The sequence below is a fragment of the Sabethes cyaneus genome, chromosome 1 (genome assembly GCF_943734655.1).
Source record: "Sabethes cyaneus chromosome 1, idSabCyanKW18_F2, whole genome shotgun sequence".
Taxonomy (NCBI): domain Eukaryota; kingdom Metazoa; phylum Arthropoda; class Insecta; order Diptera; family Culicidae; genus Sabethes; species Sabethes cyaneus.
In genome coordinates, this window is record NC_071353.1 from 18,643,200 (window position 1) to 18,671,105 (window position 27,906).

General features: G+C 41.8%; 1 protein-coding gene across 1 annotated transcript in view; it reads left to right on the forward strand.

Annotated features, from left to right (window-relative positions):
* The first annotated feature begins 23,679 nt into the window (after positions 1-23,679).
* LOC128745245 (homeobox protein B-H2-like) overlaps positions 23,680-27,906 on the forward strand; it is a 52,688-nt gene continuing 48,461 nt past the window's right edge. The window contains exon 1 of the mRNA XM_053842274.1: positions 23,680-24,517. Within this exon, the coding sequence (XP_053698249.1) occupies positions 23,686-24,517 (832 nt within the window). The 5' untranslated portion in view covers positions 23,680-23,685. The remainder of the gene's footprint in view (positions 24,518-27,906) is intronic.

The window sequence follows — 27,906 nt, forward strand, 5'->3', positions numbered from 1 at the left end:
AGGCCGGGACCCGGGATAATACGGCACAGGGATTCTTCTAACGCGTTTCCCCGTGGAATATCGTTCATTAAATAAAATGACTGTCCGGGATAACACGTTGTCGGATTTATCCATTTTTTTTATAAGCACTACCAACTCAACTGTACTTTAACTCGTCTGTCTCCAAACTAACCAAAGTTGATGCACTTCTGATCCTTCTCCGTCATTTTCAGTGTTCTTGACAGTTCTCTCTTTTCTTTCGCTTTACTCTCATACATTTTTTTCATATACAGTCAAATAGTCCATCTCTTTCTATCTTGAATTCAAATGGAAGTATATGTACGCTAAATCGATATTATCAAATTTGGTTATTTATTAAATTAGAATTGTTATTCATTTTTTTTCCTTTTTTTTCTAAAACATAGCAGTGTTAATGCCTTTTTAAATTATTAACATATATTACCTACACACGTTAGAACACGTCGAAGGGAAAAGTGTTTTATGGTGTTAGATCTTTCGAATGGGTTTCATCAGATGAAGGTAGTCGAAGACACCATTCCGTGCACTGGTTTATGGACACCCAGCGGACAGTACGAGAAGTTAAAGATGCCATTTTGATTACGCAACGCTCCGACAGTGGTTCAGAGGTTTATCAATTTTGTGTTAGTACCGTTTATAAGGAAAGGCAGGGTTACTGTGTACTTGAATGACATTTAGAATTCTCCGGAGTCACGTTACCACAGCTTTGATCTCGAGATATTAGTGATCATCTACCCGTAAAGGAAATTCCGCATCTAGCTGGAAGGTATTCTGTTCCGTATCATAACGGACTGTAATTCGCATGCTATGACATTAAGTAAATAGAACGTCAATGCTAGAATTGCTCGATGGACTTTCAAGTTGGAAACATTACACAATTCAGCATCGCAACTGGTAAACTTATGAACCATATAGACGCATTGATCCCCGTATTAGCATCGCAACTCGAGTTCGAGTCGATGTTAGCTAAGCTTACGGAACCTATTGAGCTGTCAGGCTGGAGAAAGATGTTGGGGAAAGCGGAACACGCTATGAATAATTCCGTTCATTTCGTTCTGTTCTGTCGTCAGACACCTAGCATGCTATTGTACGAAATTCACTAGTGTGGTCGTGAAGTAGATGTCTGAGTTTCTTGACAACAAATTGAATTCCTATGATTCCGAAGCATTGTGAGATTTAGATCAACTACGACGGTCTTCCGCCGATTGCATAGTGCACTCACAGAACCGTGATTCTGAATTGTATGAACGACGAACGTAAGCCGTAAGCGTAAGCCTCCCGTTGTGTATTCCGAAGGTGATTACGTAGTGGTACGGAACATTGATACTACTGTCGGAACGAACAATAAATCCGTTTCTAGGTTTAGAGGACCTTATCGTATCCATAAAGTGCTTTCGAATGATAAGTACGTTGTTAGAGACACGAAAAACGGACAAATCTCTCAGTTGGCAACTTGCGGAACTCCCAACCAAGGCTAATAAAGACAACACGTTTCTTCATTATGTCGACCACTCCGAGTCAGACGCTGTCATGTGTCACTCCTACCGCATGTGCTTACTAGATTGAAGAAACATTGTTCTGCCCCTGACGTGGCTGGCAAGAATATTCCTCGTGGCAACACTCAGCATTAGCATGCGAGTGCCCCTTATCCTATCAGCATACGTCCATGGTTTCCACCGGGGCTGGTCACCAGATCTTCACTAACTTTACTTGTATGCTGGCCCTCGGGTTATACAATTACAGCTAAAAACTTAGTAGACCGTACTCGAAAAAATACAACAAACAAAAATGATCACAAATAATTTATTTTAGGTCGGATATTTATGAAACTCTCAGGGAATAAATAAACACATATTAGCTATGTTTTCGTAAAGCTGATTTATTCAACCTCTTCTCGTACGCAAAATGCCCGCACCGTGGATTTAATGCTACACATCAAATCCTGTGAACACATGCGCCATCTTTCTTACACACTTTCAACCACTCTTTCAAATCCTCGTCGTTTTTGAAGACCTTTCCTGTTTTTCGGAGCCTGTCCTTCATAATCGCCCAGAATTCTATTGGACAAAGTTCTGGCGGATTTGCTTCCTTCGGCACAAAAACAGTATCGTTCGCTTCGTACTACTCCATCACCGGTTTTGCGTAATGGCACGATACCAGATCCAGTCAAAACAGAGTATCACCTTCGTGGGACCGAAGGAAAGACCGCACGCGCTTCTAAAGGCATTCTTCTTTATACAGCCGTTGATGGAGCCGGTCGTTATGTACGACTTGACGAATTTGCCACACCAAGTACTTCTTGGTAAATTTGTCGACCTTCTTCTACCAGAATTTCTCCGGAAGATACAGGCGGCGCGGGACTTGGAAACGAAAAACTCCAGGCTTTCTGACGCGGGATTTGGCCACCGTACTCTGTTTGTCGGTTCAGTTAGGAGCCTTCCTTACCTTGAAGTCATGAAGTCCGGTCCGCTTCTTTGTCTGCTGGACGAACCAGACAGAAAAATTGACCGTCCCGGCCACGTCCCGAATCGTAAGGTTCGGATTGTGCTAGAAGTAATCTCTCACCTTCCTTGCCTTCACGGGGTTGCTCATCTTCGTATTTCTTCCCCGCTAGCACACGCCGCTGCGCTGAGTCTCTTTGAACGATTTTACCACACGGGATACAGTCGAGTGGTCGATTCTCAACTGTTCCACGATCCAGGTGTGGGATTGGCCTGGATTTTCCACGATCGCACCCATATTTTTTTGTCGAAGCACTTCTTGCTCGGAAGCCAATACAAAGTTTTGCACATGTAAACATTACACTCTAAACTTGTTTTACCCAAAATTTCATAATTTTTTACCCATGCAGTAAAAAGTTATACACATGCATTTTTGCGTGTACAATCTTTATTTAAAAACTTATCGAAAAATTAATTTGCAAAGCTTGTTTGGAACCAAATTATAGCGAAATTAATGATCAACTAATAAAAATGACTGTGTATTAGACGCCTAGACACCATTCTTGATGATCACATTTTATTATTTAGTTTCCCGCACCGTTGTTTTCAAAATCGAAAGAGAATAGATTAAATCAACAAATCCGTCGCTTCGTGAGAACCAGCTTCCGATTAGGTGGTCTCTTTTCCAATTTACGTAGCACAACAATCAATTCCTCAAATTACCGAGCCCGACCGTGCTACCGAATCTCTGGGCATCCAGTGGCAGCGTCGAGTTCGTCTAATTACCCATCCATCGTAACGTCTTATGTTTATCGTTGGAAAATAGGTCAAAATTAACACCTCAGTTCGAAATAAATTAACTCATTAGATATGCCGAAAAAACGGGAGGTAAAACAGCGCACACCAGAGCGTCTCAAAAGTCGGCTAGTAGCAGTAGTATTGCGCACTTCACGACCAAGAGAGAGAGAGACGCAAATCGATGGCCGCACAGGAGCTCGCATTATTATGGCTCCCAGAAAAAGCACCGAAACTTCAAACAAATCAAACCGATTGCTTTGCTCCTTTCTGCTGTTCCATTCGTTGGACAGCCCGGCGAATGGTCTAATTCGAAATCAAAACAGGTACGCAATGCGGCTTTGTTTGAACTTCCGACGGCTGAAGGATGTAACAATTTGATACAAACTCGGTAAAAGCTCTATAAAAGGGGCCGCACATAAAGGGTCCGATTTGTGGAAACAATTCGAGCCTCATTGCTACCGCATTTACCGGACTCATTCTCTTTTCTGGGCTGCTGTTTTCGTTCAATTAAATTTTAGAAACACGGCAATGGAACAATTTTTATGGTCTTTGTTGGGATTTGTTTGTTCCTGCCTCCGTGGTTCGACGGCGAAATATTGAGCTCTGCTGCTGTTGATTGATCTCAGTCAGTCAAACGAGTTTCGATAAACCGCCAAATCGGTGACAAGCCATCATTTGAAAACCGTGACAAAAAACGAAAGGAACAACTTCATTATAGGCGCACAGTTTGGCAGCATTGCCTGCAGCTTCGCACGACAAAGCTCGCATTAGACATGCATGCAGTTGGCAAAACGCACTCACATCACATATCATAGGGGAACCGACAACTGAGCGTGACCAATCGGGTGGTCGGAAGCGGCCTTAATTAAGGCCACATTCAATTCTCATTTTGGGCACTGCTTTGAAACGACATGGGTGACAAAATTGGATTGGAGATTCACGCACAGTCATCATTCATTATCAAGATGATGCTGGCAGCCTGGGACGCAGCAACCACAGAACCGACGACGGAACCACACTCAGTAATGACGGATGATAAGCCTACTACTAGATGACACAATAAATACAAAATCATTACCCAACCGTTGGTTGTTGTCGTCATCCCGCCATTCCGCCATCCTCGTCGTCCGCACGCTCTGCGCACTGCAGAGTGGCAATTAATTTACAATCACCCCACGACAGTTGCGCTTCCTTCGGTTTGTCGCCTTTCACGCGACGCTGCGCTGCTGCGGCCCAGCTTTCGGTGTACCAATCTATGTAAGTATGTATGTAGTACACACCTAATAATTGTTAGTTTTTGGAAGCGAAACCGAGCACCGCTAGAGCGGAGTGATTTATGACTTGACAGTTTTGCGGTCGTGCAGCCATCTTGGCTGGCGTAGTCGTTCCGGTGTGAGCTGTGTTTTCCCCTTGTTGCTTTCGTCGAAGGTTTTTATGATTGAGCACACTGACGGATTGACTTACGACGTTGGCCGGGGAAAAGAAAAACGGCACAACTATGTATAGTGTGGTAGCTGATTGACGAGTCGGATTGGTTTGCAGGACTTGAAGGTTGATCGATGAGTGCGACTGCAGTAAACTGCTGGGTTTGTCACGTACTTTGCTCGCTGGACGTGTGGAGGGATAACCATCGGCGTGGAGTAATGAGAACGTTTATCACAACAACCGATTTTAGACCGACGATGTATTTTCAAGCTCGTTGGAAGAAAGTCCGCTTAAAATCAACGTTGCTGCACTCAGTTACACTCACTAAGGGCTAAACCAGGTCACTGACATTCCTATATTTATGCGCATGACTTGTTTGTAACATAAATTTTGAGACCCTTCTAGTTTCAAGCCCAGAACAAACCCTACCTCGGATATGAAAGTATTCGAGAAACTGTGCCATGCAATCCGAAACCGACAGTATTATTCGAAAAAAAATCAACTCATGAGCAAACGAATGTACGTACAGGAGATGACATAGATGCATCCAGGTTGTTTATGAAAATATTGGTCCGAGTACGCTTCCTTGGGATACGCCGTAAGGAATAAGAAACTTTTGACAGCGAGCGGAATTCAGATCCGTAAGATATGAACTGGTCCATTCTGTAATGCAATCCGGAAGGCTCATGTGCTCCAACTTGACGATAAGCAGAATGTGTGGTACAGTATCGATAGCTTTTACAAAATCAATGTATTTGTTGTAACCTAACCCAGGTCTTTGTTGTCAGTGTCCAGGTCTTTAAGAGCGCCCATGATATCATTTTTGGATATTTGGATAGCGGAGAGATGGAACACGTTTGCTTGTATATGGGCAAAACAGTTTGAGTTCATTTTAGCTCTCAGTACTTTGCTACCTGATGGTGAATCCACCTATGCATTGCCAATCGTTGCCACCCTGTTGTTTACAGAAAAAAATGACAGTGGTATCAGTTGATTTGCAATTACAATGGCAAAAATTATAAAGCGTCTAAGCTCGATACTTTGTTCGTACTGCTAGCTCCACCCCGGAGCTAAGAAGTGGGATATCGTAAGGCACTTCATGTCCGCCAAATATAATTGATCCAACATTTACAACATCCCCTCCTTTTTGGAGCAACGCGAGAGCGTTCCACGGAAGTCTGATTCCGGCCACCCAACGGTGAAGTGCAGCCATAAAGTGCAACCGAAGCTTAAGAGGAAGATCGAGAGCAAAGTGGCCTTCCGCGTCTTAAACCGGGAAGTCTGAGCTAGTCGCCAAATGGTGAAGTAATGCCTGACCATAACGCATTTTTATGCGGAAACGTCAGTCAAGACCGGCCGTTTCTGAGCAGCAAGCAATCACCCAAGAGATGCGACATAAGTGGCAAATATCTCCGGCAACGCGTCATAATGGGCCACGGGTAGTTTACGCCCACCAATAAGGTAGGCGATGTCGTCAAATATTCAATTTATTTATTGTAATTTAATTCATCCGACTAAACTAATAGTCGAATTAAAAGAATATAAAAATGAATGGCGAAAATGGCGAATGGCGATCAGCGAAAAATTCGAAAACGATTTGAAGTCATTCTCGAAAAGACACAAAACCCGTTATCTTTTAAACTAGCGTTCAACAATATAGAAAACTTACAATGGTGGTCAATAATAATTAACAAAATAACACAATTACAAATTTACAAAATGAAAGTAAATCGACGATGAGTAAAATTGAACATATAATAATAACACTAGCTGACAGTTGTGTTAAATAGTTGAACCAGTTTTCGTTAGAATATCGATGACGACTCGTTGAACTCGAACAGGTGGAAGAACTCGTAGGAGATTGCGCAAACCGATTGAATAGGAGAATTCTTCGTGAGATCAAAACGGCTGAACGGCATCCGCTAAAATCAGCTACGTTGACAACAGCTACGTCCCTGGGCATCACACTTGCTTGCAAGTGTTCTAGTAAGATTGGACTATCCACTTCAGAGTTGAGAAGTTTTGCTGCCATGACTGCCTTGGACACTTTTCTTCTGTTTTCAAGAGTTGTCAGTGCCAGCAACTGACAGCGAGCTTCATATGGTGGGAGATTCTGCGGATTGATCCACCATAAATGCCTAAAGGCATACCACACAAACTTGCGTTGGATAGAGGGTACCCGATCCGATTGATCCAGTTTCCACGATAAGCGCCAGATAACTGAAGCACTGACGAACTGACATGACACATAGAAGGAAATCTTTTTAAAACCATCGTCCTACGCATTTTGCTTGCACACCAGCACCCTCTGTTATGCAAGTTGCGGAGTAGCTTGCATTTGCTTGGTTGTATGCTGTAGGTTTTTTACATTTGTATGGTTTTATACTGAAAACTCAAAGCAACATCCGCGCGCCGCGGTGTGGCCATGTTGCGAAACATGGTTTTTTGAAAAATGAGTGGTCTCGTCTGTTTGTCTGTGACTGACGAGTTTTCCAGATGAGACAAGTGCGCAGTACAATGAATGAAAGCAGTGTGCGTCGTCGAGCTCTATAACCAAGGATATAGTAGAAAGAGACGCAACGGAAGTTAACCTTGGAGTGCCTACAAACGACAACAGCGTGCCGGTTCCCGATCTCGAAGAGATCCGGCGAGAAATCGGTCTGCTGAAAAATAATAGAGCCGCCGGAAAGGACGGACTCCCGGCAGAACTCTACAAAAATGGCCAAGAACCGCTAGCAACGGCACTTCACTGGCTGATTTCATGGATTTTGGATGAAGAGAAACTACCGAAGGAGTGGATAGAAGGTGTAGTCGACTGGGCGACCGGTAAGACTGCTATAACTACCGCGGCATTACGCTGGTCAACGCCGCCTACAAGGTGCTCTTCCATATTTTGTTGCGTCGTCTATCCCCAATAGCAAGAGAATTCGTAGGGCAGTATCAGGCGGGCTTTATAGGGGCTCGTGCTACTACGGATCAAATTTTTACTTTCCGACAAATCCTCCAGAAATGTCGAGAGTACAACATGCCCACGCATCATATTTTCGTGGATTTCAGAGCAGCATACGATACCGTTGAACGCGAACAGCTATGGCAGATAATGCACGAAGATAATGCAGATAATGCACGGCAGATAATGTCGAGGCTGATCAAAGCTACTCTGGAACGAGTGATGTGCTACGTTCGCGTTTCGGGGACACTCTCAAGTCCTTTCGAATTGCGCAGAGGGCTGCAGCAAGGGGATGGAGTGTCCTGTATGGTATTCAATATCGCTATTGAAGGTGTGATCTGGCGAGCGGACATCGAAATGAGAGGAACGATCTTCAGTAAGAGTAGCCAACTCCTAGCCTTTGCAGACGACCTCGACAACATCACTAGAAACCGTGGGACGGCGGAGGAAATCTACGCCAGTCTAAAAACGGAGGCTAGAAGGATAAGTTTACAAATCAATGCGTTGAAAACCAAATATATGGCAGGAAGAGGTTCCCGAGAAAGTAACGTTTGCCTCCCACGGACAGTGACTATTAACGGCGATGAACTGGAAGTGGTTGATGAGTTCGTATATTTGGGATCTCTGGTCACCGCCGACAATAATACGAGTCAGGAGATCCAACGACGCATTCAAGCTGGAAATCGAGCTTACTTTTCCCTTCGCAAGACGTTTCAATCAAGGAGTATACGCCGCCGCACAAAGCTGACGATGTACAAAACGCTAATCAGACCGGTAGTCCTCTATGGACTTGAGACCAGAGATGCCAGGTGATTTTTTGAAAAGTCTTCACGAATCAAGGAAAAATATCTTCAATTGTCTGCTTTCGGCTTTCCGCCCATTTAAATTGAATGGTGAATGGTGAATTGAAGACATGTCACTTCTGGCATCTCTGCTTGAGACAGTAACTTTACTTACGGAAGACATACGTGCACTTGCCGTTTTTGAACGAAAGGTGTTGCGGACTATTTTTGGCGGAGTACAAACGGAAAGCGGAGAGTGGCGGAGACGTATGAATCACGAGCTACAGGCACTGCTTGGAGAGATTCCCATCGTACACCTGGCGAAAGTTGGGAGACTGTGGTGGGCCAGCCACGTCGCAAGGATGCCGGACGACTGTGTAGTGAAATCCGTTCTCTTCAAGAACCCCACCGGCACCAGGAATAGAGGGGCTCAACGTGCTAGGTGGCTCGAGGTTGAAGGCGACTTGCGAAAAAAAAGTGCACCCTGTACAAGACGCTTATTAGACTGGTTGTTCTCTACCAGCATGAAGCATAGACAACGCTCGAGTAGGACCTACGAGTGCTCGGATTTTTCGCACGATGAGTGCTAAGAATGATATTTGGTGGTGTACAGGAGAACGGAGTATGGAGGCGGAGGATGAATTATTGAATTGACATTCAAGGCATGCATTTCGTTTATTTTGGTTATTTTAAATTCCAATTTGTTCTTTATTTATTGATTTTTTTTTTGTTCCAATTTTGGTAACTCATTCTACTTGCATTAATTTTAAGTAAGTTAAGTACTCACCCTAAATTCACCACCTAGCTAATTAGTCACCCAGCCCAAAATAAGTTATGTAAGACTACGCACGGAGTCGACCTTAACAAATTCAAATTGTACAGACCAGAAAACACCCAGATAACACAAAATCGTAATAGAAAGTTCACATTAAATCGTTTTCATGTCAATTTCACATTGGAATTGCATAATGATTAGAGTATGTCGAATCGAAGTGAACAATAAGTTGTTTTGCAGTCGTGCGTGCCTTCATATACAATTCATGACTGTGAATTATAAAGCAGTATAGACGATTGCAATATTTGATTATATCTTAATCATATATTCAGCAGTATTTAGTTGCGTGTTATAAAAACTACGCAAAATAGAATTACAAATAATTGTCAAAGCTTTCGCACGTATATCGCCTCCACTTTGGTACATATATGTTCTTATATGGTGTGAAATATAACTTTTTCGTTTTGATATGATTTCGTATATCTCAGTTGCAATCGAGATATACAAACCAAATGGTTTACTGGGCAGACGGTAAAGAATCGCATTAAAGTATTCAACCATGAAATCACGACTAACATCTCTTCGGCGAGTTTCAGATCAGGGTGAATTCGACGCAACACCACTGTGTCCGGTGTTCGAGAGAGAAAGAGAGTGTGACTCGGGGGATTGAGTGTGATGACAGTAATGTTGTTGCCTGTTCTCAAGTAAAACCCAACAAATTATTCTTTAATTCGAGTCTACCAGTGAAAAGTTCTATCGCCGCGTGCAAAAGTCGATTCCGCGGTAGTGGAGCCGTTACGAAAGGAAAAACGGCCTACCTAGAAGGTTTCGACGGAGGATTTGGTATTGTAGTTGATCGGTTCACGTGTGATATTTCGTCCGGAAGAACAGCTTGCTTCTGACCGGGCTAGTGCTAACGAACGCATGCGGAAGCAAGAGGAAAACCGAATTCATCTTGTAACACGTCTTTAGTCGCCGTCGTGAATTCATCATTTGGGTTCGCTCGCAAAGTGTGGATTGAAGCATCTCGGAAAACATCTTCGGGTGAAGCCCGATTCCTGAAAGGTTTTGTCATCAACGCGGCCGACACCGGTCGGTTTCTTTATACCTGCAACCAACACGGAAATCTCGTTTCGGCCGAGTAAGAAGCTGTTTTAACCACGTGTCACCGGTGGCAGAGGAGGTGCTGGTGACCGACGAGCTACGCCATCGTCGAGTCACACGTGTTCGTCGGAAGGGACGAACGTTTCGGAGGGGAAGGCCCGAGGAGGTCTGGTTGAGGTCCCTGCTCTTCGACGCCAGAACCGATGAGTCTCTACATCGTTCACGAGCGCCGTGGATAGAGCGACCGTCAGCACCCTAGAAACTCGATCCACATTATCGTTCCAGCCCCAGGTACGTCACACTCTCTCCCCCTCTACGTCTGCATGTTCCTGTCATCAGGGCCCCAACAGTTCCAGTCGGCCGCACCTGAACGGTGATGCATGATTACATATAAATATAAGTATTAAAATGATTTGCTCTGTATAACTTTTTCCTATACTGAGCCCTATGTCTGTCTTGCATGTGTATTTGGTGTTTTGTTCGCTTAATATTCCGAGGTAAGTTTCTGGGAAGTGAGTCTCCTCCAGTATAATGATGGGTAGCCGACCCAGTAACCAAGAGTCCGACCGAGCTAGTCGTAAGTTACAATTATGAACTCGCGCAACTCTATGGCGAACCTAGTATCTGAAAGGTGGCTAGAGCTGGACGAATACGAAGGGCAGGGCATATTGCAAGAATGCTGGACAACTACCCTGCAAAGATGGTGTTTGCCTCGAATCTGGTAGGGACAAGACGATCAGGAGCGCAACGAGCAAGATGCTTAGACCAGGTGGATCGTGGTCTGGTGGAGAGTACTCGGTGTCCAAGGAATGGGAGAGCGGTTACCCAGAAATCTTGTTTAACAGGCTTTGTCTTAGGACGGCAAGCCAGATAGTATCAAAAGATAGTATAAGAAAACTACAGAGTGGGTAGTAATAACTGTCCGTAAGGTAAATGGTCGCAAAAATAAGTTGCTTGCATAAATTTCAATTTTGAGTGTATTTCATGCAAAGTACATCCATAACATTTGTCTTAAATTGGTCCAATTCAAATCATTCTCCCTCTGGTTTGATTACTATTCGCAGTCGTTGTTGAAAAGCTTTACAGCTGGGGCACGCACAATATCCTGAGGTATTTCATCCCAAATCTTCTACAAGCGTTGCTTGAAAGTGTCCACAAACAATCCTTTAGTGCTCCCTAGTTTTCGTTAGGTACATGTAACTCCATGCATAGAAGTCGAAAAGTTTTAAATTCAGGTGAACAGGCAGGCAACTCTTTCAAAGAAATAAATTCCGGAAAGTGGACCTAACATCATGCCTGTGTTGCTTTCGCCTGGTGAGATGGTGCAGAATCTTGTAACCTTCTGCTTTTCAGTTGTTTTTTATCTTCAACCGAGGAACATCTCTCAAAATATTCTACATGGTTGACTGCGAAAATCCAAGCTCCTTGGCAATCTTACGTCCAGACTGATCTGGTTTCCGTCGAATTCGCTCTCTTAATCTGTCCTTACAACAGTGAGTTTACGGCAAGGTTTGGGGACTGTTCTCTAAGAACCGGTTTCCTTGTATCGGTTAACGGTACGAAATATGAATCTTTGGTTTGGTTCCGAGTAGCTTCTGAGCAGAAACACTTCTTTTAAATATCGCGCGGTCGAAAATTTTCCAAAAACAGACTTTTCACAAGTTCTCTGATTTTGCGTCCATGAGTACAACGACTCTTAGGCGAATGAAAATTCAAAACAAACTTGCAAACTTTGTTGACATTTGAATACACTCTAAATGAAAAATGTGCAGATGCATTTGTGATTAACCCATTTTTAATTAAACAGGTCCAAAAAATACTGACAGTTATTAATGTATCACGTAAATGTAGTGTACAGGCGAGAAGAGTAGAATTAAGTACTAGTTTCAGATATAATTCCTTTAAAAACTCGAAGTTAGGTACGAATCGTATTGAGCTATGACGAAGAGGGTCAACTACCATCATATATGTGAAAGTAAAGTGTAATATTACAAAGTGTTTTCATTACTCATGTGCAACCATGAGCTAAATTAATTGAGAGTCGATTTGTTTCACGAACAAATTACACTAATATCCTGTGGTACATGGGATAGAAAGATAAATGCTAGCTTTCAGAGCAGGGATGGCACCTCCTCAGAAGAAAAAAAGAGAAGAGAACAATTCAAACTGTGCTCAGTCTTCAACGCGATTTATTCTGCTCCGTTTCATTTTAACTGTGCTCTTTCTTGCTGAACGCAGTTGTATGAGCAGCCGCACACTGTGCTACTCATTGAGGAGAATGTTAATACACTTTGAATACGTTGATGCGATGCGCTGACGTATGACAACTACGGGTAGTTTTAACATGGGTAGTGCGTTGAGAAAAAACGACGATTGTCAGTAGCGATCATTGCCATCAGAAAAATATTAATCCATTAATGCAGTTGAATCATGATTCTTACATTTAGTATATTCAGTTGAGTTTGGCTGCCGTGAACGCAACTGCATCATATGGTTAGGCATGTCACAACGGCAACAGTGCGAAAAATGTTATTTAGATATGGCAACATTTGAATTCCCATACATTTGCTTCTTGACGCGTACCAACAGGAAAGTCCCATTATAAACAAAGGCAATTCTCCGCTAAGATTCAAAATATAACGACTTTTGATTGTCTTGACGCCTCTGAGTCTATAGTTGCTGTACGCGCACCGGTTGTTTTGTTTCCACGTTTACTGCTGTAGCTACCGAGAGGGCCGGGAGCAAAACCGAAAGTTGCTCATCTAAAGAGCGCATTAAGAAATTTTTCTGCACGTCAGTTTTTCTCATTGTGTTTAGTCTGTTTCTCATTGTGTGGATTTACTTCTCATTTCTGAAAGCAGTTCTGCTCATTGTGTTGAACAAAAAAAGTTGCACTTTTTGCACAATGAGTGAGGAAATAACAAGCCTGTTTCAGAGGCACAAAGTGCTTTCCGAGGCGGGGTAGGTTACTCGTATCGATAATTTTGATCTTGATGCATGCGTAGGCACCGCACCAGTCAGTCAGTGAGTGCAGTGCAGTGTAGGTAATCAGTCATTCGCCGATGCCTAACGCATGATAACGCAAACTGACAGCTGTCAAAAATGGCGCTGCTTTGGGCGACTCCAAATTTAACCACCTACCAGCATCGTATCCACTCATTTGACTAAATGAGACGAATTAATTCGAATATAATTGCCTGCCGGTCAGAACGAGTAATTTTTGTTTTATTCTGGAACCTCCGGAAAGTCATACTCTACACAAACGCGACAACAGCAAACGAAATGTTTACCGAAACAGTGTGCAGCATCTGTCAAAACACCGCGCGTGAAATGATTGGGCCGTAAACCCGAAACACCTTTCAACCGACCCGACCCGACTGGCTGGCGGAGGAAAGTGTTTTTCCGAGTATCACCGGATAATTTTTACGACAGCCATTAAACCTATTCGATATGTGCGCGCATTCGGTGATGCCGGAATCGGCCCCCGGTTCCCACTGTGCGACCTTTTTCGGGCAACGGCAGCCGCGCCGCGGTCGGAGTAGCATTTGAAAACAAATATAGGTAGTGACTTGTGTACATATTCGAACCATTCGCTTAGCGTTTAGCCATTCATGCCATCACCGAATGTCGGTAATCAAAATAAATATGTTTATAAAGTTATTATAAAGTAATTTCCTTTCCGTTTCTCCTTTCCAATCACATGCCTGTAATTCTCGGTAGTGCCTAGTGAGTGGTATGGTTTCCAAGCCCATTCCAAATTGCTGCTAAAGGTTGGGCAGCTGAGCTGAGTGGGGAAGCATAATGTCCATTAAATAGATGGATTTCGGCGTGGAAATCGAAAACTGAAAGTCATCACAGCGAATCGATCGCGAGGGCAAAATGGTTCTCACCAACTTTTGATCCGCTGCTAAATTGGCTTCCTTAATTTGCCAGAAAACGTTTTAATCGATTCCGTCAGTATTTTCTGATGATTTTCTTATTTCTCTATTCAACTCTATTTAATTTTATTTGTGTGCAATTTTCATTGCATTGCGAGACAATCGAGTAATGGCCGTTTGCGTCATTATTTTGTTATGAAAATTACCCGTTGACACATGCCGTAATGACATTTTGAAATGATGCACAATAACGAATGGAAATGGTCTGCGGATGGTTGCCTTGGTGGCTATTTATTTTGCATTTGAAGATTATTTTGATTGCATGCGATTTGCTGTGACCCATCAGCTTTTCAGGTCTGGTTGACGAACATTCGAACGAAAATTACATCACCACCCGCTCGGTTCTTGAACGGTCCGGTCAGTATGTGCTGCACTGAAAATGCCGGAAAATTTCTATGTAGTTGATGAAGTCAACGACAGTGGCTGGCAGCAGTGTGATTCAGTTACTACATTGAATGAATGCATTTGCTAGATGAGTCCATGATGCGGCGATTAAAATCGCAAAACGGTGAAATGAATTATTTTAAATGGCGCTTCAGTGTTACAATTTAATATACGTAAGCGTTTTGTCATAGTAATTTATAAAATGTCTTATAACTGACATGGCTTCAATGCATGACGTGATAGTTTCAATTTTCCATTATTCAGGTAGTTGATATTTTGCCATTATCGTAGAAATAATTCAGCATGTGGAATGTTTTGTGCTTCAACAGCTTTTTCTCAAATGGAAAATTGTGAATTGTGACGTTTTCCTATAAATTTTCAATGTCACTTAAGAAAATTTGGTACAAAATCATTATTCTGACGTTTTAAAATTATCCTCGAAAATGCATGACTATTTCTCGAGCAACATGCGAAAAAGTCTTATGTAGAAATGAGAGCTTCTGTTCATGTCTTTTCTCTTTCGTGTAGTACGGCCAAGCAAAATGCACCTTATAGGATTAATTTTGCATTAAGCGATTGCTGGCGATATTAGTTAGCTCTATTGATTAAGAAAAATTGCATTGGTTGGGGTCAATGCCGGCGTAGTGGTTAGCATTCACTCCTCTCACGCCGAGGACCCGGAATTAAATCGCAACCCCGCAGAAGTCACGAATGACCTAAGCTGTTAAAGTGACTATGATCAAAAAAATTGTATATTTTTTAGCTGTGATAATCTAGATACACTATAACGGAGATAACCGGAATATATGACCAAAATGCCTAAATGTAGACTACTCGAAAAAAATGCAGCAGACAAAAATGACCACCAAAAATTCAGTTTAGGTCGAATATATGTGAAACTTGCAGTGAATAAATAAACACATATTAGCTATGTTTTTGTAGTTTGTTTATTCAACCTCCTCTCTCGGGCTAAATGCCCGTACCTTGGCCTTAACGCTTAACGACTTAATGATCCCGCTGGTGCGGGATTCGGCCACCATATTCTGTTAATCAGTTCGGTTAGGAGCCTTTCTTACCTTGAAGATATCAAGTCTGGCCCGCTTGATTGTCTGTTGGATGAACCAGACGGAAAAATTGACCTTCTTGGCCAGGTCTCGAATTGAAACCTTTCTTATTGTGCTTGAAGTTATCTCCTACCTTCCTTGCCTTGCCACCGGGTCGGTCATTTTTACTTTTCTTCCGCTGCCAGCTCGCATCTGGGTCGTCTGAGTCTCGTTGAACGATTTTACCACACGAGATACGGTCGAATGGTCGATTCCCAACTGTTTCGCGATCCAACCGTGGGACTGGCCTGGATTTTCCACGACAGTATCCAGAGTTTTTTATCGAAGCACTTCTTGCTTGAAAGTCATCACGATAACCACTTGACCAGGGCTTCGACTGATCCTTTTTTCTACCGCAGTCACACCAACGCGCATTCAAGTTCACACCGTACGTTTAGAGGTGGAATACGAACGCTATGCATAACACAACTGGCAGTTTGCTCAGTCAAACGCCGATCGCACGCAGCAGAACGACCGCGCTCTAAAATTTGTTGACATTTTTGCTTCGATCAAGTTGCCTTTACCGTTTGGAGCAGCGAATGACTGCAAAACAGTCAAATGATTGGCAATCACCACGCTAACGAAAAGCAACCGCACAATCGTATGATTCAATACTACAAAAAAACAACCACTACATGTGCATGGAAGAAGTCGGTCGGACTCCGTCCAATACAAACGAATATTTTGCTTGCGTCGGACCGACGTCCGGGTGACAAACTATTACTGTGAGCAGCCGATTTGGAGACAAAAAGAGAAACGAAAAAATACGTCACCGTATGCTTCCAGTCAGTTTGCAGTTTATATTCTCAAAGCGCAAAGCAAAACGGGAGATCGACTGGTTGCTTTTGCTGAGATGCCGCATGAATTGTAAGACGGCAGCAGCGCAAGCGGGAGATTGACTGGATTCAAAAAACAGTCAAATGATCGTTCAAAAAGCGGAGTTTGAATGCGGAAAGTTCGCATTCACGGCAGTCACATTCAACTTGCGATCCCTTTTCAAGCCCTGCACTTGACAGATTGTGACGAAATTTTGAACATATAAGCATTACACTCTAAACTAGTTTTACCCAAAATTTCAGCAATTTTTACTTATGCAATAAAATATTATATACAAAGAAAGTTTTGCTTTTGACGAAGGACCACGTCTTTCAGGAAGGTAGCTGGTAGAGGAGGTTGGTCAATCCAAAATATCAAAAAATACGGGCGTCACGAAAAAACAACAGGGTATACAGCCCTAAAGGTTGTACGAAAGGGTGACGTAGGACTATATCAGTTCATTAGATCAAAGACTAATGTAACCTGCATTTCTAGCATATGTATGTTTATAAAAATCTGTGAGTGCCATTGTTTAAGTGGATGTTTAACAGAGAAGAGCGAAATATTCAGATTCAATTCTTCATTGAATTCAATGGTGGCTATGGAACGCCAACAACCTTTGAGACATAGAGATTTCTTTTAAAATCAACTGTGTGCATCATAAAGGTTGAAATAGTAATGAATGACCAGTCCACAGATTATTGTATTAAATATGATTATGCGTGCGTAGACATCCCAAGTAAGAATTTCGGTTTTATAACATTCTCATGATGGCATTTAAGACCAAAATTGGTCATGAAAACCGCCAGAAGAGTACAATAAAACTCACATTGTTGCTTGGGATGTTCCAACAATCTTACTTTAACTCGCTTGAGGCCTTTAAAAGCGCCATTGGTTACAAATAACCAATTAGAGCCAAAGCACGTTCATCGCAAATATGACGTGCCATTCGAAAGTCCTTCTCTTTTGACATGAATGGCAACAGGAACGTAAGTTAGCGGTGTCGATTCACTGTCTTTTTCTCCGAGTAGGTTTTACTACCCAGGTAACCAATAAGCATTAAAATAAGCAGTAAATCAGTCGTTTATTAGCATCCCTGGCGTTTTATACTGCAGGTTGTTGTTTATCAGCTTTTTGACTGCATAACTGTTGTAAATTGGCATCCACAATTCTATTTAAATTCTTCTTGTTGGTAACTAGCTGCAAATAAGCATTGTCAGCACTATAAGAGGGCTAGCAGTAAAGTAGCCGTATATTTTGCCAAAATAGCATTTAAGTAGCATTTAAGGCAACTTAAATGCTTATTGGCTTGCTTTTAAATTGCATTGGAAATGCTTATTGGTTACCTGGGTAGTTTACTTTCACAGCTTACCGCTAGTTTCATAGCAGAAAATATGGCATATACGCAAAAATTTCTGTTTTATTTGTATGAGAGTCCTTATCCTCCTACCACAGGTGTGAGGAATCTCAAACCATCATAAAATAAATTCATGCTTCCAAAAACGCCTACATGTTAAATTTGGTCCCATTTGCTTGATTATTTCTAAAGTTATGAGAAAATTTGCATTCCATTTGCATGGGAGCCCCCCCCCCCCCTCTCCTCCTAAAAGGGGAAGGGATCTCAGAACACAATAGAAAAAAATCCTGCGTTCTGAAACCCAAAAATGACAAATTTAGTTCCATTTGCTTGAATAGTTCTCGAGTTTTGATAAAATTTGTGTTTCATTTCTATGGGACCCCCCCTGTTACGCCCTCCTTCAAATTACTCTGTTACCCCTCCATAAAATTGCTGGTCATTTTATCTATCCAACGACCTATAAATTGTTCAGTTTCGTTCAGTAGTTTACTAGTTATTAGCATTTGAAATCTTTCATTCAAACGTTACACTTCTGTTTTCTTTTTCACAAGGTGCTACCCAGTCCCAGTATAGTAAACAAAGACATAGCCCTACGTCAAAATGAAAGATTTTGAGCGCTAATTGCTTAGCGGTTTTCAGATCAATTTTCAATATTTTTGCGTCGATCGATCGGAAACTCTACTGCGCATCAACCCCAATAAAGAAACCTATTGATTTTAAAGTACGCACTATTGGAAAATTGAAGATAATGCAGCGTTGTCCAACTGGAAATCCTCGCTTCGAGATTGGTTGGAAAACGCGCCATTATAGTTTTAACGCGTTTTTAGAAAAAAAATTGACAAAATCTCCCCGTCCCAACAGGTCGAAGATTTCTTGCGACGATTGAGTCACACTAAATTAAACAGTAAATAAATTTTCATAATCTGTTTCTACGTTGAACAGTGCTTTTCTTCTGGTAATCAGTAAACGGTACGCGCGAGTTTTTTAAAAACTTAAAATTTTGCGCAAAACTTTTCTGCGGCTGCGGCAAAAGAACACTGATAATAAAGCATTTACAAGCTGCAGACGTTTTAGAAGTGGCAGAAAATGCCACTCGTGACCAGACAACTTCTTCCCGCCATTTGTTGGTCGTCCGCAATGGCCAAAAATTCAATTTTTCCCTCGTTACCTGTGATATTATGGTATTAACTGGACAAGAAAATATGTTAAACACTTCAATCGTTGTGTGGCCCTTAAAAGGACCGATTGTTTGATTATCATAACTCCAGCTTGCAATAAACTTGCATTAACGCACTTAGCGCAATTTTTTTTCGCTAAATTGGAGTACCGATAACCGCAAACCAGGCACGGTTTGTTACAACGAACGAAGCGCAAAGCCTCAGCAACTATGCGATCTATAATATCATCAACGAAGTCGTTCGTAACGACTCGAGGATGACTTTGACTTGCCCTTGGTTTTTCCTCCATTGCCGCGTCCAGATATGGCGATGAGATGTATACAGTAACTCAGCTAGCGTTTGAATAATGTTATTCGCCGGCTTACCTCTTGTGATATATCAGAGCAAGTGACAAGAATCGACTGTGCTAGGTAGATAATAGATTTGCACAATTTGAAAAATAAATGTCCGTCCTATTTTTAATGGTCCGTCATTCCATCACCTACGTTGTACAAACTGGAGGATCTCAATTCCAGTTCGGGCAAAGGAGGCAAACTTATCTATTTTAATTTGTTTGTTCCCAGTGATTCGTTCACCTTTTGCTGCCAAAGAAAAACAACCCTACGCATTACTGTAGCTGTTACTCGTTAATTTAGCATTGGTGATGCTGAGAAAACTGAGAGGAATGGAAGAGTCTCGCTGGTCTGCATTTCCTGGTAGGCATTGTTTGCTTAGTAAGCAAAATTACGTACGCCCATAAACCAGCAGCAGTGATTTCGCAGCTGAAATTTTGGATTTATCCGCAGGCAACATAGATTGTGTGACGATCTTCCGCAGCTGGTTGTCCGTATCGATGGAGAAATGAACAAACTATTCTTCGGAGTTACTAGAGGTGTTCTATCAAACATTCAAGCTGTTGTATTGCTCAAGAAAAGTGAGAAGAATACCGATATTTCTAACAGTTGTATCAATTTTCGTCCTTTTAAGGATGAAAACATGTTTATATAAAGATATACAAGATTGTTGTTTTCCGCTGATCACAATACAGTTTATTGGACCAGCAGTATTTATTAAACAAAAGATTGGGTTCAGCTTTAATGCGCATTTGTTGCGGTGAATTAGTGTTTAATTTGATGTTAACTTAATTTAAATCGCTATCACTTGTTCACGGCAGACAATAAGTCGTATGAATAAAAAAGTTGCAAATGCTCCCATACGATTTAAACGGGAAAACCAAAGAAAACTGTTTTATTCATACGACCTAATGTTTCAGTGTCATGATCATTGAAATTAAAATATCTGCGGCACCGTTCGTGTGGCCGTTGCAGCTACATCACAATAAGGAATTATCAAAGCAATTAGCAATCAACGAGAAAGGATAGGATTCCAACTAATTATCTTGTAACTTTGTTATAGCAGAAATAAATGGAACTTTCCTTCAACTTTCTCGTTGATTCCGAAATTGTACCAAGACTTGTTCGAAAATAATTGGAAATTGTTCCAACCAATCACAATGCGACAATTTCCGACAATGTTCCGATTTTGTCAGCTCCCGATTTTGTCTACCCCCGATTTTATAAGCTTTACATTCCGATTTTGTCAGCCTATAAATTTTGTTTACTTTTGTGTTTTTAAACATGATTTATAAAACTTTTCAGCCTGCTTGAAACTATTCTGATTCTCTGGGAAGAGTTTATCAATAAAATGATGCCTTCTTGCGAGTAATTCGGGGTCAAAATTAGGGTACTTTTATAGTAAAAGTTCTATTCTTCCCAAACAAGCAAAGTTTGAGGTATACTATATTCAGCAATGTTGTGTATTTTTACTATTTGTACAACTTTGTAGAACTAAAAAGTCTTACAACAACTACAAAAACAGCTAAAATAGAAACACTGATTTTAACGGTTTTTCATTTATGAGAAATAGGATTTTTCCATCTTTGCAGAAGAGATAGAAGGTTACTGTCTTCAGCAAAATTTTTTGTAATAATATGTTGTAAAACTTTGCAGAACACATCAATCAAACACATCGTGATATATTGAAACTGAAGAAAAATAAATTTTTTATTGCACTTTCAGTAGGATTAATCAAAATTTGAATTAAGCTGGACGATAGACCTTTTAATTTTGAGAAACTTTTCCAAAGATTCCATAAACCTAAAACCAAGTTTTCCCGCTCAAAGCTAATGCGCACCAAAAAAGGTTCTGGACCAGTTTGCTGTACCCAGTTCATTGAGCTTTCGGTTGAACAATTGAGGGTTAAAATTAAATTTTTAGTAGTAGTCTTCGATATTGCAAGGACGCAAGTCTTTAATTTTGAAAGAATCTTCGAAAAAAAAAAAAAATTTCCCGATTTTGTCAGTTTCCCCATTTTGACAGCCCAAAATTCAACATGGGGCTGACAAAATCGGAACATTACTGTATCATGGAAATCTATTGAAAATTGCCTGCATAATAAGCCGAAGCGTGAATTACTACTTTGATGACTTCATTTCCAACAACCAATCACGAAGCGAGGGTTTCTAGGCGGACAATGCTCTATTATATCTAATTTTTCAATAGTGCGCACTTAAAAATCAATAGTTTTCTTTATTAATGTGGTTGCGTAGAATATTTTCCGATCTATTGGTGCAAAAATATTGAAAATCGATCGGAAAACCGCTAAGCTATTAGCGCTCAAAACCTATCATTTTTTCGTGACGCTCGCATTTTTCGATTTTTTGGAATGACACCCTATCATTACCTTACAAACGTAAGACGTAGTCCTGCGTCAAAACACGAAAAATGATGCTATAACCTGAAGTAATAGGCATGAGCTAATTTTTTGAGTTCTATTTGTGTGCTTTTGAAAATCGAAATGTACGTTATATCGAAGTTCCTCTGTAATCGTATTCGGAGTAGGGCAAATACCGTCGGCATGATATAATCTTTATACTGTTTTATGCGTACATATTCCACTACAATTTCAATGCATTGTCAATTCTTCCAGTTATGCAACATTCAGTGATGGAACACATAAATCGCAGCCTGCTTGATGAGTTGATGCTGCCTCACGAAGATAATTCGAATAGATGAAAGACTGGCGTATGTAAATGTCGCCGCTTGCGGCGGCACAATTGATCTAAATTACACGATAATTAATTAATACCTTTCTTGAATCCTACACACACTCACGCACTAGCGTAGGTCATAATCGGTTAGAAGCGTCAAACTAATTTCAATTCCGCTGAACTGACTGTCGTCGTGGTTTGTCAGGGAGCGACGGAGGGCGGCGTGGACGAAAGAACAAAACGGAACCATCGAATGATCAGCAGAAAAAAAAAATTAAAAATAAGAACTCGACGGCTCGTTCAACCATTGCTAATTCATGTTCGTGCTTTTTAAAGTGAGTGACACCCACCTTGATTTATGGTAATGGCAAACCGACGGAACCGTCGGGTGGGTGCCGAAAGCTGAAGGTGTAGGAGGCGAAATATCGGCGACCGACGCACACTATTGCACCAGCCAGCAGCAGCGGCGGCGGCGGCGGCGAAAAGATTACACGGCCGTCGCGAGCAGGACGGCGGCAACCGCGGTCGGAGCCGCGACAGCGAAATGTGTTAATGGAGAAACAAGAAACGACGGCTCCACCGGCAATAAATAATACATTTAACTCTAAATACTTTTACACTTAGCCTAACTATATGCGCTCAAAAGTCAATTAACTAACCTAACAAATTAGCCTTCTCCTGGCGAAGTGCGAGAAGCGCGCTCGCATGCATAGCAAACCCGCTCCGGAGATGTGTTAGTGCGCCGACATTTTTAGTGTGGTCTTTGATGTTGCCGCTGCTGCCGCCGGCAGCACCGTTACTAAGCATCCGATTGGTCGGAAACCTGCTCAAGCTCCGCCCCATTCTATCGCACTGCTTTTGCGTCCATCTTCCACGCTCTGGCCAAGCGAACGCGCACACTCACACAAACGGGGCCCCGTGGCTTGCGTATCAAGTCGGCAGGGTTGGAGAGTAGGAGAGCTTTCGAGCTGCTGTCAGTTTGTCAGTGCCCGCCGTCTTCGTGTGCCGCGTGTGCGTGATTTTTCCCGAAGCACAGTGAAAAAGCGATTGGAACCCGGTTTTTCGAAACCTGCCCTCAACTGCACGGCGAACCAGAACGCGGAGCCCAGTGTAGGTCCATCCATGCCAGTGAGTGAACACAGAGGCGAATACGTGCGGGTGAACAGCAAGAAGAAAAAGAAATAGTAGACGTAGAGGTGGCTGACTTGCCATTAGCGGCTTGATTGATTGATTGATTTGAACACAGTGAACCGCCGCGGACGGACGCCGTCTGAGTGCATTCAAGGGAGAAGGTGTTGGAACGGTTCAGTCACGAACGGTGCGTTTTGTTCGGTGCGTTTCCGCGCACGGTTTTTGATAAGTGCAGACACCTGGATTTTCTAGTTTCGAAATGATGGAACAAACTCGTTTCCGACAAAGGATTATTAGCAGTGCCGTAGTATGAACGAGTGATGAAACGTGAAGAAGCTCCGTTTCTGCTTTGACAACAAGCGATTAGCGCGTGGTACTGGTGTGTACTTAACAGTGAGATAAGAAAAGAAAACGTTTTGTCTGTGATTAGGTAGTAAATATTCAGTTAAGAGCGAACATGTTATGCAGAAGCCCGCCGCCAGCGAGTCCGGCAGTGTCGGAAATCTCGGTTGGTTCTCCAAGTCCACCACCGGTGGTGGACCATCATCTCCACCGTCTGCAGGCTCATCACAACAGCAGTCGAGGCGATGACTATTTTAGCCCACTGAAGCGACTACGAGGAGTTGAACATAGTAGTATAAGTCCACCCAAGGATGAACCGGTGAGCCCACCCCGGGAGCGGCCAAGTCCTCCAACTTCGGCTGCCTCCTCTGCCGCCACTGTGAAGTCCTTCTCTATAGCGGACATCCTTGGCCGGGACACGGACACCAGCAATCGTGATAGTGCGTTAGCCTTGCACCACCACCATACGCTTCATAGTACGCACCACAGTACGCTTCAGGCGGCTGCCACCAAAATAGTGCGACCGTGGGATCACCTCCGGGGACCGATTCCGGTGCGACCATTTCTGCCTCCTGCCCTGCTACACTACGAACACCGATTAGCACTAGACTATCACCAGCAGCTTCAGGAGCACTTCCGAGCACAAGCACAGCTTCTGCGGCACATGAGCATGGACATTATTCCTTCGGAGAGCGGCTCGGAACGGTCCAGCTCGGCAGCTAGCGGCGACTGCTGCTCGCCGGAGATCGGCCGAACCTCCGATCACCATCAATCCTCGCAGTCGTCGTCCTCCGGATCGCACAACAACAATAATAACAACAACAACGGAAGTGGTGCCGGCATCGGCAGTGGGAAAGCCGGTGTGAAGACGGGTCCAAACGGCACCCCGCTGGATGCGTTATTTCAGATGACCAACAAAAACTTCGACGAAGCAAACGAGGATGGGGGTAAGTGTTGTGAAGGGGGTTTCTTTGGTTTATTTCTGCTCGGTTGTGATAACTGTTCGGGAATGAGGTTCAAACGAGGACCAAAGAAGGAATCGGTTCGGTTGTTGTGAACATTTTCTGTTGTATTTTTTTGAAGCAAAACCGAATACTGATGTTAAGCACCTCCTCTTAAAGTATCGAAAAAGCGATTTAGTATGGACCCATTCAATGATTCATAAAGTTTTGATAAATTCATGTTGAAATTGAGAATTTCGAAATTTTCAAAGTTTCAACAAAAATAAAAATTTGTTGTTATTATTACAATTTTTTCAATAATAGATATTACTATTCAAGGTTATCCGTCTATGTTGGACAGTGCGTTCGGCGTAGTTTATTTTGAATACTTCAATTTGATTGCCAGGTAAATGTCCAAAATGGAGTACGCGTAAGATACTGTCCTGTCCGAAATAGATGAATTATTTTTTTTGCTGCATAAAGATTTTTGTGATTTGATTAAGTAAATTTCATATTCTGAAAATGGAATTGACAGCATTGCGAAAATAGTTTGTCAAAATATAATACTAAGATAAAATGTGAAAATCGTGCATTAAGCGCACAGACAAACAGACACAACTCTTTAAAGAAAATGTCACAAAAATATCATCACGCATATATTGCCTGAACACTAGCACTATCTATGATCGACATTCCCAAATATTAACACACAGCAGGAATATCTCTCAGACAAGCATGTCTTGGTTAATTTGCTTTTCCGTCCTTTCGTGACACGTTTTTGCACTGTCAAAACTATGATAGCAAAAAGCACAGACAAACAGACGAGACACACACATTAACTTCATTGTCCTTGTAAAAACCACTCAGTTTTCAAAAAAGCATGTTTCGCCGCGTGTTACTGTTACCGCAGCACTCGTGTGTTACTTCGAGTTTTCAGCATAAAACCTTATAAATGTAAAAACTCTGCAGTATAAAACCCTACAAATGTTAGTAACTTCGCAACATGCGTAACAGAGAGTGCTAGTGTGCAAGCAAATGTGCAGGACGATGGTTTTTAAAGGATTTTCTTCTATGTGTCATGTCAGTTCGTTAGTGCAAAAAATGTTACTAAAAATATTTGCATTCCAGTTACAGTTTATAATATGAAACCACTTGTCCTGTCCTGTATTGGTCCAATCACGCTGAATTTTACCATCTTCAGAAAATTGACGCTTTATACATGATTTTAGCTGGCTCTATATCAACACGCTATAAATAAACCTATAGCAAAGCAAAGCCTAGGTGTTACATTCCGTTATCGAAACTTGACCTTCTGTTTATATACGACAGACTTCGCAGCCAGCTGTTAGAGTACAGGACAATTGCAGGGCTAGTTGCTACTGTCCTATTGACTTTAACAGCCTCTCCCAGCCGAGACATCGGTGTAACACCGGAAGTAAGGTATAGTGATTTTCACTAGAACAACATTTAAGCTATCACAACCAACACAATCACAATCACAATAAGTGACATAGGGTAAAGTGGTGCAGCACGCACCCTTTAAGCAAAACATCTTTTTGCAGAGCTATGGTGTTTTTTCTGCGTTTTTGAGCATCTACAAGACTTGCAGACAAATGTGTTTTACACATATTCGAACGAAAATTTCAATAATAAAAGTAACTATTTTTGGTCGATTTTGACGATTTTTAGCAAGAGTCAGAGAAAATCAAAATGCCAAAACCCGTGGACAAAACGCACCAAATTTTGACAGGTATGCGTTAAACACAACATACAGATTTACATATAATTTCATGCTGGAAGTATGCGATTCGCACATCAAAAGCTGCTTAAACATGGCTAGAAAATGGCTGGAGTGTTTGCTAAATTGTTGGGATTTAATGGGTTCATATGGCAAAATAATTGGTAATAAAATTTGTTTATTTATTTTTGTCTAACTGTTGTGTATTGAATGATTGTAATTTAAACAGTCAAAATCGGAGCACTTCTGCATTTGCTCCTTTTACTGTCAATACATTCAATTAATAAATTTCAGATTTCAGTACAGCTTGTAGGGTAAAACAAGGAAAAACATTTCCTTACACGACATTTCAGTGAAAAACTTGATCGTCGTTCGATCTTCTGAGTTTTCAACTTGCACAACAGGCATGCCTTCTTGAAAATCTCCAGTAGAAGTATCGAATTGGCATTTTGCCTGTAGTACAAAATCTTTGTGTACAATGGGGCAAATCAGATTTCTAGATTATGTTGTATGATAATAAAATTGTTCATATACTTACCATATGAATATGAATATCATTACAATAATTACATCAGATACCCCTGTAAATATCTTTAACCTATCTCCCTACCAGGGATTTCCGCTGGCTAGCCCGAGGTTACAAGGGGGTCCTAACAGAGTTAAAGTGACTATAATCTAAACAAAAAAAAATATTTTTATATCTTTTTCATAAACTTCTACTTTCCTTACCGTAGAATCTCAAATAAGAGAGAGTTTGTACATGATTCTTTCAAAACTATTAGAAAATAGGGCTGAATGGGGTAAAATTGGCTACTTCTTTTTATTTCCACGAGTTGAGACTATCACCAATCGATTTATCGTGATTTTTACATAAGAAAAGTAACTCTTTACCCTTTAAAAACAGCGGCAACAAAAAATACCGTTTTTTTCGGTCGATTCTGTACGCTGGTGCGTTCTGTACAGTGCTCCCCTATACGCATGCTGTTTTTTCTTTTATTCGTAAACCTTCCAAAAGAAAGACTAAATCGAAAGAGACCATTTTTGATTGTCGCATTGTTCGAACTTCTGTTCTGTTCTGTTTTGTTCTGTGTTCACAAAAAAGATGTCTACACAATTGTCACACAAGGGGAAAGCCGCACGCCTGTACGCCGCACATAAGAAAATCGCCATAGAAATTAGCGGCCAAAATTGCCAGATAAAAATTTCACACATTGACATACGCTTAGATGGGTGCTTAGACCATAGATGTTTTGTAATTTATCAAAATTTTCAAGTAACTCTTGAAAGTTACGCAATTCAGAAATTTGAATATCAATCTGTTAATGGAATCTGTGTCGTTCTGTTCTAACATCTTCGTCCAACAGCGCTCATCCAACGCTTACGGGGTCTACCTCTGCCAGGGTTTCTGCTGAATATTCTTTTCTCTGGTCTCTTATTTGGCATCTTTGCTGCGTGGCCAGCCCACTGACTGTGTTTTATTCGCTTCACAATAGCCGCATTTTTGTCTACTTGGTAAATTTCGAGGTTCATGCGCCTGCATCACACTCCTTCTTCTAATAAGTCGCTAAGAATTAATCGTGAGATCTCACGCTTAAAAACACCAAGAGCTTGTCGCTCGCTCTCTTTCAACGTCCACGGCTCGTGGTCAGAGAGTACC